The 15,908-nt window shown below is 41.6% G+C and overlaps 1 protein-coding gene across 1 annotated transcript in view; it reads right to left on the bottom strand.

The window, feature by feature from the left end:
• The window catches only part of TMEM255B (transmembrane protein 255B), a 69,422-nt gene that overhangs the window by 33,095 nt on the left and 20,419 nt on the right, over window positions 1–15,908 (bottom strand). The window contains exon 4 of the mRNA XM_051772785.1: window positions 4,471–4,560. Within this exon, the coding sequence (XP_051628745.1) occupies window positions 4,471–4,560 (90 nt within the window). The remainder of the gene's footprint in view (window positions 1–4,470; window positions 4,561–15,908) is intronic.

Below are 15,908 nucleotides of genomic sequence, written 5' to 3'. Positions count from 1 at the left end.
TTATACACTGGAATGGGCTGCCCAGGGAGGTGGTGGAGTCACCGCCCCAGGAGGTGTGCAAGAAAAAAGGCCGTAAGTGGCACTGAGAGCCACAGTCTATTTGACATGGTGGTGTTCAGTGATAGGTTGGACTTGATCATCTCTGAGCTCTTTTCCAACCAATCTAATTGATTCTGTGATTCTGGCTGAAGGAACAGGGCTTGTTCAGTGAGGAGAAAGGAAGGCTTAAGGGTATATTTATTGCTGCATTGAGCGACCTTAAGAATTGTTACATAGAAAACAAAGCCAACGAGGTACATATAGAGAAAGAATAATGGCAACAATCACAAGTTGCAATTTCACTACTGTATCTTTAGTTCTCATTGGTATTATCCCAAGTTCTTCAGCTCTTCTTTTTCTTTTTAGTGAATCTCCTCTAATAAGTCTGTCTGGATGTGGTCTGTGAATTCCACTCAATATGATCAAAAGGCAGTTCTTATAATCAAGCAGAGAGGACTTCTCCAACCTGAGCCCTTGGTTTCTCCTAGAGCTTTCAGACATGTCTGAGTCCCTTCTTATTCCATACTTCAGGAAAATGTGACTGGCCATGTGTCAGTAACAATGTTCCATGATCTCTAGCTGAGTATGTGAAAAGATGATACAAAACATTTGTCTCCACAGCTTAAAATATCTGCCCGTGCTTTTGCTACCTGTCATTTTCCTAACCTTCTCAGGAAGCTCTTGCAGGCAATTTCCTCACTTCATAACTGGATTTCTTGCCGCTGGTTATTTTAGGTTCTTCCTGAAGGATAACCACAAAGCTAAGGATCATGTGGCAATGGTCAAGGCTTGCAGTCATGGATAGGAGGGTAGTAGGTACTGCAGAGAATGTGTACATGAGGTGGGACAGTGGATCTCCCTGTGTGGTGAGAGGAGGCTGTTGAATGATGTCCATTAGCACAACTGGGTTACTCTCATCTGCTAAATAACAAAATGTCTCAAGCAAAGATGAATGAATGAATTCCTGTGATCATCATATTTTTCTGAAATAACATCACTGCACATTAATTTCAGTTTTAATTTGTTTCACTTGATTCTGGCTTTTTCTTTTTAGGGTGAATTACATCTGCACTATTTTTTAAATAAGCTACTGCTATTTTAACTCAAGCTACTTTTACTTCGGTGTTTTTAATTTTATAAGTGGTGTGCTCCAGAGCTTTCTATAAAGTAAAGTGAGTCTTAAATAATTTAAGTATCTCTTCTCTGAAATACATCCCTTTCCTGAAAGAATTTTTTTCAATTTTATGCCTGCTTGGGAAGAAAATAAAATAGAGAAAGTGTTTTATTATTCTATTCACTGTTTTACAAGTGCAGGAGAAAATGTGCAACAATAATGATCTCCGTTCCACAGCAGGCACACACTAAGAAAAATCTATAATTATGTGATTTGTCCTCTTCACATCCTTCCCAGCTTGAATGAAGCTAAAAGGAAAAAAAAAGAAAAACAGGACACATTTCTTACCAAATTTATGTGAAGGATGTTGTATTTGTTGTCGGTCTGAGGACTGCTTAGCTTCAGCTACTACTTCTCCCTCCGGGAGAAAAGGGACCTGGAGGCTTGGTATCAGCAGCCTGATACTGAAGACAGAATAGTCAATGCTGCCCTATTTCTTCTCACAAAAAGTTTATGGCTTTAGTATAGACCTAGGCACTTGCTCTGGCATGCCAGGAGTTTGTCCTTTCCCTCACTGGAGGACAGTTTAGTTCAACTCTCCAGCAGCTATCCCCCAAAGGCAGTGGCCAAAGTGCCACAGCACAACAAGCTGTGGCCAAAGGCAACAGCACAACACAGGTCTGAAAATGGCTGGTACTGGCCTGTACGGAATGGACTGAAAGTGGCATTTGCTGTTCCTCCTGTAGGAAATGAGCTGTGATGCAAAGAGGATGTAATACAATGGCAGTGACACTGTAGTCTGCAATGCACACGTTCTTTTGATAACGTCTCACTGTTATTGTAAGTTAATTTGGGAGTGTACTTACACTACCACCCCTACAGACTTTCCCAGGTGTGTTAGAGAAACTAGATGATGTACATCTTTATTTCACCTGATGCTATAAATTTCCCTGTTAAACAGAGGAGGAGAATGAGATTGAGTGTGATTATGTTGAGACGCAAATTAGTTTTTCAACAAAAGGTACTACTAAGTATTTCTTTGTAGTATGTGAAGGAAACCAGAAGAGACAGATATGACGAAATTCAGCCCAAATGTAAACAGCTGGAAACGGATTTCCCTAAAACCTGGCATGACATCACTGAAACAGGTTCATGTTATTGGGTTGTACACCTCCAGCACTCTGGGGAATGGCAGCATAGTGACCAGTCCCTTCCAGCCTCCAGTTCTGCTCAGAGGATTCAGTCATACCCGGGTATAACCAGATACAGAACTGCACCCCAGAGTGTAAGACGCTTTTTTTGTGGGTGAGTGCGATGACTTTATGCCTTGGAGTTCTCCAACTACTTGCTGACCCACTTTTTTCCCAGAGAGCACTGTAATGAACCAAATCACTTTTAATTCATTAACACACATCAAGGGCATGCCACGACAGCAAGCAATCTCATGCAGCTAATTGTATTATAATGCAGAGAAGGCAAATATAAACTCTAGCTATTGCATATGAAACACTGTTTCTTCAGATATAAGGCTATAATAATATTCTAACATGATACCGTTGCTTGATTTAGATAGGAAGCAGTGTCCTTTCTAGGATAGCTAAGCAACATATGTGAAAGGAGCATAAAGCCAAGAGAGTGCAAACTGACAAAGGAAACACCTAAAGGTGACAGAGGAGATGCCTGTCTCTGTGTTTGAGATTGAGCATACTGTCCTCTGACACAGTAACTCACCTCAGACAAGGCAACACAGTGCCTAATCTGAGCCTGGGGGACTGTGGCTGCACAGTTGCACTGCAGTTGTAAGGTGTAAGACTGCACAAGTGCCACCTGAACATTTCCTAATGATCACATCAAAGCAGGACAAAAATAAGGCTGGTTCCTGGGAAATTACTGAATCACGGAATAATCAAGGTTGGAAGGGACCTTCAAGATCATCTAGTTCAACCATCAACACAGCACCACCATAATCACCCCTAAAACCATATCCACAAGTGCCACATCCAGACACCTCTTGAACACTTCGAGAAATGATGACTATCACCTCTCTGGGCAACTTATTCTAATGCTTAACCACTCAGTGAAAATTATTTTTCTAACATTCAATCTGAACCTGCCCTGGTACAACTTAAGGCCATTTCCTCTCAAACTTTCACTTGGGACATGGCAGAAGACACCCACCATGACCTCACTACAACCTCCTGTCAGGTAGTTGTAGGGAGTGATGAGCCTCCTTCTTCTCCAGACTATGAAACCCCAGTTTTCTCAGCTGTTCTAGGACAGGTCCAATATTTGAATAAGTGGCAGTGGTTTTCCAGGGCACAATCACTGAATTTTCAGGAGCAGGAAACCTAAACAGAAGTCTACTCCCCTCTTCTTTTAAGCAGCTCTGATGGAAAGGCTCCTTGGACTTATGCCAGCCAGAGACCAAGTTATACCAGGTGTCATCCAGAGCAACTAGAGGGCAAATGCAAGTAAAAGTAGGTCACTTCAACATCAGGCAGGCTCTGTATAGCACAAAGTATGGTTATAATCCAGAGCACTTATCCATGCTCGCATTGCACACCTCAGGTGTTTATACCAATGGATGTCTCCTTCCTTGTGCAATGCACGTGAGGTTCTGAAACTCACATTTGATTTAAAGTCCTCTTCAGTAACAGTAAAAAAGAAATCAGTTTATAACTTTATGCTCCAAGTGATCCAAAGCCTAATTATTCTGATGTATTCGCTAACAGAAGTTCAAGTAGGGTTCTGTTGATGCCAGTGGAGTTACACTGCCCCTCAATGAATGTAAGCAGAAAGATGAACAGGCCCACGGTATTTCAAAGCAGTGAGAGGGTCATATACCATCATACTTGCTGTATTATGTAGCACACTAGATCTGACCTCTAATGCCTATTAACACATATGACTGCTTATTTCCTGAAGATTTTGGAAATCAAAGATCAATTAAAAGGTTGGATTCTGATGGATTTTTAGGTATAGCAAGCAACACATTTCTAACATGCAAACTGGCATATTTAAATCCCCTGGGTTGTCCTTGTGCTCATCAGCATCAAACGCCTTCCAAATCCTTACCATGTCCACAAAGCCTTTGAGCAATAGGAAACAAATTATGGTGGTATTTGAAGTGTCCGCCTTTTTCCAAGCAGATATGTCTTTTAGCATGCCTTTCATTTTCTTATCACCTCTTTGGAATCTCCAACAAGAACTATCAATAACCCTAATATATTGCTAGACATAAACCAAAAGAAAATGTTTTTCTGCTAGAAATTACATTAATGATCAAAAATGAAAGATACCAAAATCACTATACTTACTATGTGTCGTGCTGCGAACACTCCATCAACTATTGCACAACAGAATGCCGCTACCACACCAAAGCTGATAAACACGATGGAGGCTACCAACTGAGAAGAAAAAAACAGATTGAGTAATGTTTTCAATATAATTCTTTAAGTAAAACAATTACACTAGTTTTTCTAGCAATTTTAAGTGACGGTTCCTCCTGCTGTAATTCGCTTTAGATCAGTGTGTAAGGATGACAGTCACGCACTAGTAAAAAGGCAGAAATTCTTGATGCTGGTTTGACAGACCATCAAGTCCACTAGAAAAGCTTAAACATTTAAAGAGAAAATTAGGTCAGCTGTATGAGTTATTAAATTCAGAGATGATTTCCTCCAAATCACCTTATTTCGTAAAATAGCAGTGGTTCCATAGCGAGCATGGCAAAAAGTCATGGCAAGGCACTCCCCTTGGGAATTCATCTGAATGCCATCAGATGAAGAAGAGATGCTATCACTCCTTCCTCTCTCAGATTAGAGAGTTTTGTGACTTTGAGGACTCTGCACCCTGAGTTTGGATGAGTCAGTACCTCTAGGGTATAAGGTGAACCTAACGGGCACTCTCTGGCTATGTTTTTAATGTGAGATAATGTACATCTCCCACATCTCTGGCATTTCTCACACAAAGTCACAAGAGGAACCCTTTGAAACATTCTATGTGATAGGTTAATTTTAATTTACAACAGCATTAAATTATTGAAATGCGTTTCTGTGGCTAGGTTTTGGTACTGGGGGGGGCACTACAGGGGTCTGTTAGAAGCTGCTAGAAGCTTCCCCTGTCTAGTGGAGCCAATGCCAGCCGGCTCCAGGATGGACTTCCTGCCGCTGGCCAAGGCTGAGCCAATTAGGAGTAATGGTAACACCTCTGTGATAACATATTTAAGAACAGAAAGGTATTGCGCAGAAAGAACTCCAGCCAGGGAAGAGCGGAGTGAGAACATGGGAACAACAAAGTAGACACCAAGGTCAGTGCAGAAGGAGGGACAGGAGGTGCTCCAGGTGCTGGAGTGAGGCCCCTGCAGCCCATGGTGCAGACCATGGTGGAGCAGCTGAGCCCCTGCAGCCCATGGAGGAACATCAGGGTGCAGAGACCCACCTGCAGCCCATGGAGAAGCTCATGCTGGAGCAGGTGAATGCCTGAAGGAGGCTGTGACCCAGTGGGAGGCCCAAGATGGAGCAGGGTCCTGCCAGGGACCTGCAGCCCGTGGAGAAAGGAGCCCACACTGGAGTAGGTTTTTCCCGGGTAGGACTTGTGGCCCCTGTGGGGGACTCATGCTGGTACAGCTCGTTTGTGAAGGACTGCACCCCATGGAGGAGTGACCCATGGGACAGTAGTTTGTGAAGAACTGTTGCCTGCGGGATGGAATCACACACGAGAGGTCCATCAAGGACTGTCTCCTGTGGGAGGGACCCCATGGAAGCAGGGGAAGGACTCCTCTCTCTGAGCAGCAGCAGAAACAACAACTAACCATAACCCCCATTCCCTATCCCCCTGCACTGCTGGGGGGGGAGGAGGGAGAACATGGAAGGAAGGAGGAGTGGAGGGAACATGTTTTTAAGATTATTTTACTTCTCGCTCTTCTGGTCTGATCCTGTTAGTAATAAATTTAAGTAATATCCCCACTTTAAATCTGTTTTGCCCATGAAAGTAATCAGTAAGTGACCTCTCCCAGTTCTTATCTCAGCTCATGAATCCTTAGCTGTTTTTTTTTCTCTCCTCTGTCCAGTTGCAGAAGGGAGTGAGAGAGTGGCTTTAGTGGGTACCTGGCATCCAGCCATGGCCAACCCACTACAGTTATAGTTAATAACTGCAACAGATTAAAAAAATCCTTCAAAACCTGATAGAATGCCATTCTTAATTGATAGAGCACATGAAAGAGGGATTTGGTCGAGAATGTGGAACCTTTTTGTTATTTACTAGTCGTTAATTACTCCTTCATAACATGTATTCCTGAAATTCCCAGGTATAGATTACCAAAATCTCATCCATACAGTTCATATATCCCTTTTGCCTATACAAAATCCACACCTGCATTACCTAAGCACTGTTTTCACAAGTGTAAAATTTGTAAGGCACCACAAAGCCACTTGAAAAATAGACTCTTTAGCTTATGTTAGGTTAAGAACAGTACAATGTCAATAGTGGTAACAGGGGACGCAGCATTGGTGACTTCCTCAAAAAAATTATATTGGACAAGTAAGAAATTACAGCCATATAAGCCCACAGCATTGGACACGTAGGTCAAAGCAGTATTACCCACTTGGAGACAAGAGCTCTTAGTGAATTGGAAAAAAGTACAACTTAGAAGCAAAAGAATCACAACATTTTCTGATACACTATTTTGACCTCTCATTAGCTCATGTCTTATGCAGTCAGAGGTGAGTTGGCACTGCCACAGGGATTGCTGTGGAATTGGAATCCTCAGCACGGGGAGAAAAGCAGCACACAAAGTGGCTGAAGCAGATGGTACTGGCTTATCTTGGGGACCTGCTGCATTCCCCCTGAAGCCAGCTCCAGCCTGCTGAAACCCTAAGAAAGCACTGTTGGCTGTATCACCCTTCAACCTCCACTGTCCCTTGGCTCTCCACTGTGGTAGTTCATGTGTCATGAATTTGGCTGTCTAAAGACCTTGGCGTGCAATTCATGAAATCAAGAAGGCTGTGGGCTCCTATCACTGCAGACCACTGGGCTGTGCTGCCCTGTGGCAGCTGCCTTTGCTGCAGATCCTGATCTCTTTATTTGAAAATGTAGCAGTGTTTAAAAGTTCTGATTAAGTCATGATTGTCAGATATCTCTATCCTATTTTTCAAGTCATGGCAGTCAACCAAATAATTAGTGGGCCTAGCCAGTTATCTCCAAATTGCCGGAGCCCAAGATGAATTTACTGGAAGCTAACCTCAGGGTGGCTTTTCATTTCATGCATGAGCAACTTATTGATGATCTACAGTCTCCAAATCAACGTTTTCCACCCACGGAGATAGTTTAAATCACCTAATGAGTATGCTGGCCTTTCAGTTTGTCCTAGTTAGGACAGCTGAGATCAGTTCATCATGGTGGGTGTAACCCAAAACTGTATTCTATAGCCTTCCATGTCATTTCCCAGAAACTAGACTATTGTTGTCAATAGACTATTCGCACCCTCTGCCCATAGAGCCTGACTCCTCAGGCTATAAACTAGGTGTTAAGAGGCCTGTGAGATAGAAGGATGTTTCTGTCCTCACACCCTTTGTGAACTCCCCGCCCTGAGGAGAGTACCAAGCATTCCTGCCTGAACTGGAGGATATATAATCTTGGAGTTTTGGAACATTTTTCAACCCACTCGTGGGATCCAGAGGACGGCTGCATCTCATCGCTCTCAACCAGACTTAGACCACCACTGGACTGCGATCACCAGTTCTGGCCAGACTGCAGCAGCTCTCCCACCAGCAGGTTCTTCCCCTCTCCCTTTACTTTGGACTCAAACAGGGCCCAAGGAACACCACTTTGTTCAGGCCCCAGGGTACTGGGTCATACATTTGGGTTTTTGTGGGTTGAGACCAATTGTTTGTTTGTATTATTGTACTTACTGTATTATTTTAATAAATTGTTATTCTGACTTATAATCTCTCCTTTGAGTTGGGTTCATTCCCCCTGCTGGTTAACTTTTAAACCAGGACACAGTTTCACCATATAGCACAGTAAATTGCAGTATAGACAGGAGCTATGGAGTTGGCTTTGCACCCCTCAGTCGTGTTGGGGTTCATCTACCCATTCAAGGGGTTGCCTACAGTGAGCAGTCCCTTTGAAATCAAGAACATTTCCTGACTGAAGTAATACTTATTACAATGCCAAGTGGCAGAATGCAACACTGAGAGGTTCTTATGACTTAAATTGCCTTATATATGTATTCAAATTATAAAAGAACTAGTAATAGAAGAATAACACCATAAAAGTCCTTAAAATGAAATTACAGATTTATATTCTCTCTGAAGTCTCTCACTGCTTACTGAGAATGTGAGAAACACATAAACAAAGTACAAAATTAACTACTTCTAAAAATTGCAGCCAAGACAGACAAATGAAGAGCTGTTGTAAATTCAGAAGATAGTTTTCCTGAGTAGTATGTGATTGCTGGAGTTGTGAGTTCACAAGCCTAGCACTGTCTAGAAAGAAAAGAAGTGCAGGTTATTTAAACATAGAGAATGCTTGTTGACAGGTACAAGAAATAGCGCTTTAAAAGAAATAAATACTGATCTGTTGCATCATCTCATCTCCATTTTTAATAGTAGTGTGTTTTGTCAGGACAACTGTTCATTATTCATAGCAATAACAGTTATTGAAGAAACAGTTTTTGTTCTCGCTGTTCTACTGCTGTGCAGCCAGGCTTCTCTACAGCTGTTGCTATCAGAAAATATTTACTCCTGGTTCTGGTACGGAATACAATAATTTGATTATTTACAAGGAGCAATAAAACCAGTTACTAAACAATGAAAGCTGTACTGTGTGGGCCTAACAATCAAAACCAAAAAACAGTTGTTTAACAGAGGTATTTTAGCAAAAGGGAGAGCAAAATAGCATGTGGAATGAGGGACTTCTGTACGCAGTATTAACTGGAGAGCTGTTATCTATCTTCAGACACTTCATAGAAATATGAAAACACTCAAAAATGGAAAACTAGTGAAAAGCTGGACTGCTAAATTCTTGCATGCTGCCTTCTTTCAGAAAAGACATGCATTTTATTGCAGAATTCACCTGTCTTGGACAACCTCCTGTCCTTCAGCAGCCGTACAACAGCACTGCCTGCCCTGTCACCCTCCTGTCCAAACAAGACTAGTGAAGGCAACAGGGGACACACAGTGGCCATGGACACTAGTCACAGACTCTGTTCAGCTGCCAGAAACGCACCTGGCCCAAGTATTTTGCAACTAAGTCTCCTACAACAACAGACCAAATCCAACAAGTAGTTTGGTGAGGCCACCCCAGCTGCAGCCACACTCTCATGTAAACACCGCATCTCAGGCTCCGTGGCACTTCATGTGCTGAATCACACACTGTTGGTGCCGTGTCTTCCTGTCCCTTCCTGTCCCTGCTGTGCAACATGCAGAGATGTGCCACCGTTTGCCAGCAGACACATGGAAAATTACATTGCCCCCCAGCATAAGCACGTGCTGGCTACAGGCTGGTACCTTGCTGGATGTTTACAACAGTCCTTTGAAATACTTCTGCAAGGCTAGCTAGACTCCAGGTCTCCATTCTAGCACATCCCTGGTTTCCTCATGGTTCTAATTCAGTCCTTACCTGTCCTCAGCCAAAAGGCACAGCTTCTCAGATAACAACAGTCATTTCCAGCACCAGATGCTGTGTGAAATGCCTCATTCACTCAGTTTAGACTAAGTAGATTTGAGACTTTGAAAAATGCATGGATTTTTGTTTTTGAAATCACCTCCATATGGGATGCAAGTTACATTATATCAAACAGACTCACTTTGCCCATGCTAAATGGCTACTTCTGCATTGCACAGCCTTCAATGTCTCCAAGCACTGTTTGTTCATCAAGTCTCTCTGGGATTTTTTTTCCAGGCAGAGAAATACTCAGAATTATGCTCATCAGTGTAAATTGAGAAACACCGTCATCCAATACTTTTTGCTCTAGAAAGTGAAGTCTTTGCAAAAGGCTGCATGAATGTTATACCATAGGTTTGTAAACTCCTTTTTATCCCCACAGAGGTTCAAGCAAAAGCATTTGGAAAAGAAATTTATGGGGCAGTTTGTTGTTGGCTGCCCCTAACATTACATTTCCCAAATTAGAGTTTAATTCTGTGGGCCATGTTACTGGTTTGATTTCCCTATGTCTCCAAGATCAGAATTTAATACAGGCTTATATAAATCTGCTGCACTTTTTCAGTACTATGGGGATGATGATGGGGATGATGATGTAAGAGCAGAAGTTTACAAAACCTCTTTATCACAAATCCAACACAGAGAATGATTTTCCACCCTGGTGCAACCAGGGAGGTGGAACAACCAATCTCAAGCAGGAGCTGCATCCGTTACCATGGCACCTCAGCAGGTCTGTAAATTAAAAGCCCTCAAAACTAAGACAATTAAACTCATTGCGTTGCATTTCAGATGCTGCTGTCAACTACACACTGCCTGTCTTGTGAGATGGGACTGTATATAAGTGCTTCTAATTGTGAGTTAATTTACTCTAATTTGGAAAGTCTTTCTCTCCTATGTGGCCCCTTCTCTTCACATAACAGCCTCTTCTTTTCCCTGCCCTTGGGACAGAAGTTGTGCTGCTGTAATGAAAATTAAGCCTGGGCAAGGCTCCTACTATGGGGGTTTTCACAGTTGAGCTAATTAGGAAGTTTGTCACTACATTAGGTAACGTGCTTCACAATTTATGGCCTGACAAGGTATTTTTTCCCAAAGGTTGGTCCTTAAGTAATGGCACTACTGTAACTGAGGCTCCTGCTGGAGGGTTGCCACACCACAGGAGATAGAATTAAGTCATGTTTGTTATTCATTAATGCCAATTCCAATCAGCACTAGCTACAATGACACAGATTCAGAATGATGGAAGACTTTCATAACTGCCCAAACTGTGTCTTCCAATTCCTAAAGGAACTCTACAAAAAAGCTGGAGAAGGACTTTCCATAAGGGCATTTAGTAAGAGGACAAGGGGTAACAGCCTCTAACTAAAAGAGGGAAGGTTTAGGTTAGATATTAGGAAGAAATTCTTAACCGTCAGGGTGGTGAAGGACTGGAACAGGTTGCCCAGAGAAGTTGTGGATGCCCCATCCCTGGAAGTGATCAAGGCCAGGTTGGACAAGGCTTTGAGAAACCTGGTCTAGCAGAAGATGTCCATGGCAATGGGGTTGAAACAAGATGATCTTCTCTTTAAGGCCCCTCCCAACCTAAACCATTCTGTGATTCTATGATTCTGTGTTGTCAGGTGTTTAGATCAAGTCTCATGCTTAGATCAAGTGACCAAGTCAAAAAACTACAACTTTTTCACAGCATAATCACTGCTGAATCCAGTAATTTCAGTCATATGGTGTTCAATATTATCAGGAACATAACAGATCTCTGATTAGGGTTTTTTTCTCTTTCTTTGTTGTTAATAGCACCTCAGAGTGTGAGCCTAGGCAGTTGGTCACTGTCATCTGAAATGGTGTCTTGCTCTACAGTCCTTAGTTTGGTTTCTTGCTGTCCAGCCCCTTCTCCTGCTCTCTCTCCCAAAGGGCTGCATCCCTGCATACCACCTCCTGTGCTTACCCAGAGTAAGCCAGTGCAATTCACTCAATAGGCAGAAATTAATTAAATGAGAACTGTAAGGAGAGATGAGCACTAGACCCAGTGCAAATGAGAAGGTGAGACCATGTAGCCATGACAGAAGGGAAGGAGGTAGAAGTGCTGACAACTAATAAGTTGTTTCACCTGTTCCATGTAATTTGCAGTCCTAGAGATTATCAAAGTAAAAGCTAGGTTTTAGCCATAATGAATAAATCATAAGGACTGGGGTTATTTTGTTGTCTGTGGTCGAGAAGACTTGTTTTACTGCCTATGAAAAAGTCATATACTGTTTTCCAGTATAGTGTCAGAGATAATGAGGAAAAATAGCAACGTGAAAAGGCCAATTGATGTAACACAGGTAGGGAAGAGGTCCCATGAGAAACTTAAGCAACCTCACATGCATAAAAAGGTTGAATTAATTAGATAAACAAATGGAAAGATGACAGAAGCCACATGAGAGGCATAAACTATTATGCCAAAGAGAAAAAAACAAGATCAAAATCTACTTTCAAAATCAAGGTGGCATTCTCGTTTGGAAAATTTATCTTTTCTTCTTGCCCCGCATCCAGAAGGGCAAAATTGCGGAAGGCAGAATTTGCAAGACCTTTTGTTACACCTTAAGTACTCACAGTTAATTTTCATAACACGTAGGCATCGGTAATGCACATGGTTTTGTCTTTTTCACTTCCAGTGGTATTGACACTCAACTTTTGCAGATAATTCATCAATTAGGCTACACACAAGGGCAAGGGACCACCAGAAGTGCCTGTGAATGGGAATTGTGCAACAGGGTGACTTAGTGGTCCCAGCTTTCACCCAGCCCAAGAGGGCTTATGCAGCACAGTCAAGTAAAACAAGAAAAGGAGTACAGATTCTGAGTCTGCTTAGTCCAGCTCCTCCAGGCACACACGGAGATCTTTAGCATAGGGACTACCTGTTTATTAGTCAGATAAACAGACTACCTGAGCTGCTGGGAACTTTACTTGTGCCATTTGCTGTGACAGCTAGTTATAGAGGTGGGGGAATTTAGCATCTGACCACGCTGAGACATGCCCAGGGTTGTGTGATGGCTGTGCTGGGTACTATGACAGGAAGTGGCTCACACAGCCATCTTTGCTTGCCATTTCTCTTGAGGGCATGAAAGCCCATTGTTCAAAACTGTCCCTTTGTACCCTTGCTGTTAAGCCTCCCCAGCCATCCACCACTGAGCCTCTCTCATCCTCCTTCCCTGTTCTCTGCCTGCTGGTAGCAACTGTGCCATTCTCACAGGTGATAAGTACAGCAGCTAAAGCCTTCTGCAACTCCAGTTACCTGGAAAAGTAGCATGGAAACATTTTGCCTTAATGTTGTAGTGTCCAAATAATACCCTGTATGCTAATTCTGACAGTTCCCTAGTCTAGGTCTCTCTGTTGATTTCATCCTCTAGAAATTCTTTCTTCAGCATTAATCCTTAATTTATACCAATCCATTTGCACTACTCTTTCTGTAATTCATCTCATCTTTTCTTCTAACCTGATAAAGCATTCAAAGATAGAGGTTCTGCAAAAAATGCTATACAAAATAAAGATGAATTTTCCTATATTTTTATCTTCAGGCAATGAGAGAACAGTGGGAATTAAATCAATAGCCATTACGAAACATGAAACAAAATTACTGAAAAAGGTTACCTGATTAATACATTCTTTCTTCTCTCATAATCTAATATCAGATACAAACTCAGACTAGAATAGCTAGGAAATATTTTCAATTTGTTTTACAAGGAAACCTTTACTAGAATGACCAATCTACTGGATAAAATAACCTATATCAAGTAGTTTCTGTGCACTTAGACTTTGAAATTGGAGTCATCATTACATTGCAATCAGAGAATTAATTTGATATATGTGTAAATGAACACATATTAAATTCAAGATAATCCATTCACTGATGAGTAAAATGCTTGTCTTGACTCAGTTAAAAATGCTACCATGGATAATGCAATATCAGGTTTCCTGGGAGTTTGGTAGAGTCCTAGAGTTATAGCCACTGGAGTCCAGGAGATATTACTGAAACAATTAAAAAAAAAAAAAAGATTAAACTGTACTTGCTTCATATTTTCCAAGACAAGAAACAGAAGGTAACCTTAAAAAAAGTATTTTTTTCCCCTTGGACAGGGTTCCTTTTATTATCAGTACTGATTTAAGCCCCCACAGCATCTGAGGACTGCAGTTCATATCCCACTAAGAGTACTGCAGTTACTCTTCCTCTTAGCAGCAGCACATCTCAGCTTCATTCAGCTCATTCAAACAGCACTGCTCTATTTTCTTCCTAGTATGAGTTGATACAACCACCCTAATGACTGACCATCTCTAGTTTAAGCAGGTGCAATACATATGCTCTGCTCCTCTCACATTTTCACTCCTTTTAGAGATATTTTTTTTTATAGCTGCTCTACTTTTCTTCCTGCCCATTAAATAGGGTGCTGACTGTATGATCAAACCCCTTCCCTCTGTTTCACATTCTTACTGCTATGTAGAGGAGCACTGAGGCTTCTCAGGGCAGTTCAGTGTAGTGTGCTGTGACAGGCAACATCATTCTCTGGCCATCTTCTCCTGGTTTTGCAAGTTCTTGTCTCCCTATTCTAAAGTCACATTCAGAATCAGAGTTGTCATTCCCAAATTATTGCTTTGTTTCAAGAGCTGTCTTTCAGCAATGTACTTTTTTATTCCTTTTCATCTTTTTACATCTGTTTCTTAGCTTTTTTTTTTTGTCACACGGGTGTGTTGCCATATTCTATGGCAAACCATGTGAACTGATTCCAGACTATATTTGAGACCAAAATTATTGGTGCATTTGGTACTGTGTTCATTTGTGCAGATGTAAGTATAGGCTGAGGCATACCAAAAACAGGAGCAGCAGGCCTTCACAAATCAGATGGGTCTGTATTGGCAATTAGCTGGGCTCTGCTCAATAGAAGTACTGAGGTGTGAAGCCTCAGTATGTATTTCTGAAATGGGAATGTTGCGGTGCTTCATCCAAAGTGAAGCAGTAGTTCTTATCCAGCCTGCTAAATGGTACCAATTGTGGTGTTTTATATGTGGTGAAGCTGCTCAGAAAATTCTCTTAAGGGGTAGACTTCATCATATATAACTTCAGCTACTTAAAATATAAGTATTTGCGTCAGGTGGTTGGTTATCTGTGCTCCTATGTAGTCAGTGGAGAACCAGACACTTCCAGATACCTTCTACACCTACTGTGAAACGGGATGAATTACCTTCTGATGGTATCTTTTTTCCCACTGGCTACAGAGGAAGCCTAGATGAGGAAGTACCTGCGTAGCAAAAATCAACATCTTGTCAATAATTCTTTCATTCCCTTGATGATCTGTGCTTTTTCTTCTGCTCTGATCTGTGCTTTTTCTTCTCCACTTCGGAACTTCCCTTCACTCATTTGCCTGGGACTTAAAAGGGAGGGAGGGGAGTAATGTGGAAGGAGAGAAGGATACCTAGAAGAAGACAAAGTGAAGTTATACAGAAAAGAGAAAAAAACCCATCTGGATTTCATAGCTGGAGAAATGCTAATGGTTTTGGAACCAGGCTAAGTAAGCCTTAGTCCAGTAGGCACTTCAAACTGGTAAGAATTCCCTTTTGCAAACATCAACAAAAGCACTTATCTAAAAGTGGTTAAAAATTATTATACATTTAAGGACATAAAATTCACCTAAACAGAGCATTAAAAGGAAAACAAACAAAAGCGAGAGAAATTTAGATTTGCTGATCAGCAGTGCTGACATTATAGTCGCATACTTCCTTTCACGGATGCTCTTTTATTGATTAAACTGGAACAAACCCATTTCATCACTTAAACAGAAATAGATGTTCGGAGCAGTAGAAGAACAATAAACCAAAAATACATAGCACACCATGTGTCATAAAAGTTTATGCTTCCTGGTAAAAAATAGTGAAATTTACATAGATCAGGACTGTTACAGCTCAGTGTTTTATCAGCAAGAAGTGTTTTTACACCAAAATCTGTGTTTTGATAAATCATTTCTCACTATATAGTGACTGCATTTGTTTCTCAAGACACACACACTCTTTACCAGAAATGCATTACAATTACAAGCTTTCACATAGTGAAGTTCTACCTGCAGAGTCT

The sequence above is a fragment of the Manacus candei genome, unplaced genomic scaffold (genome assembly GCF_025592945.1).
Source record: "Manacus candei isolate 608988 ecotype Guabito, Panama unplaced genomic scaffold, ASM2559294v1 h1tg000159l, whole genome shotgun sequence".
Classification (NCBI taxonomy): domain Eukaryota; kingdom Metazoa; phylum Chordata; class Aves; order Passeriformes; family Pipridae; genus Manacus; species Manacus candei.
The sequence above is the reverse complement of the archived record's forward strand: the minus strand, read 5'-3'. Positions and strand labels throughout refer to the sequence as shown.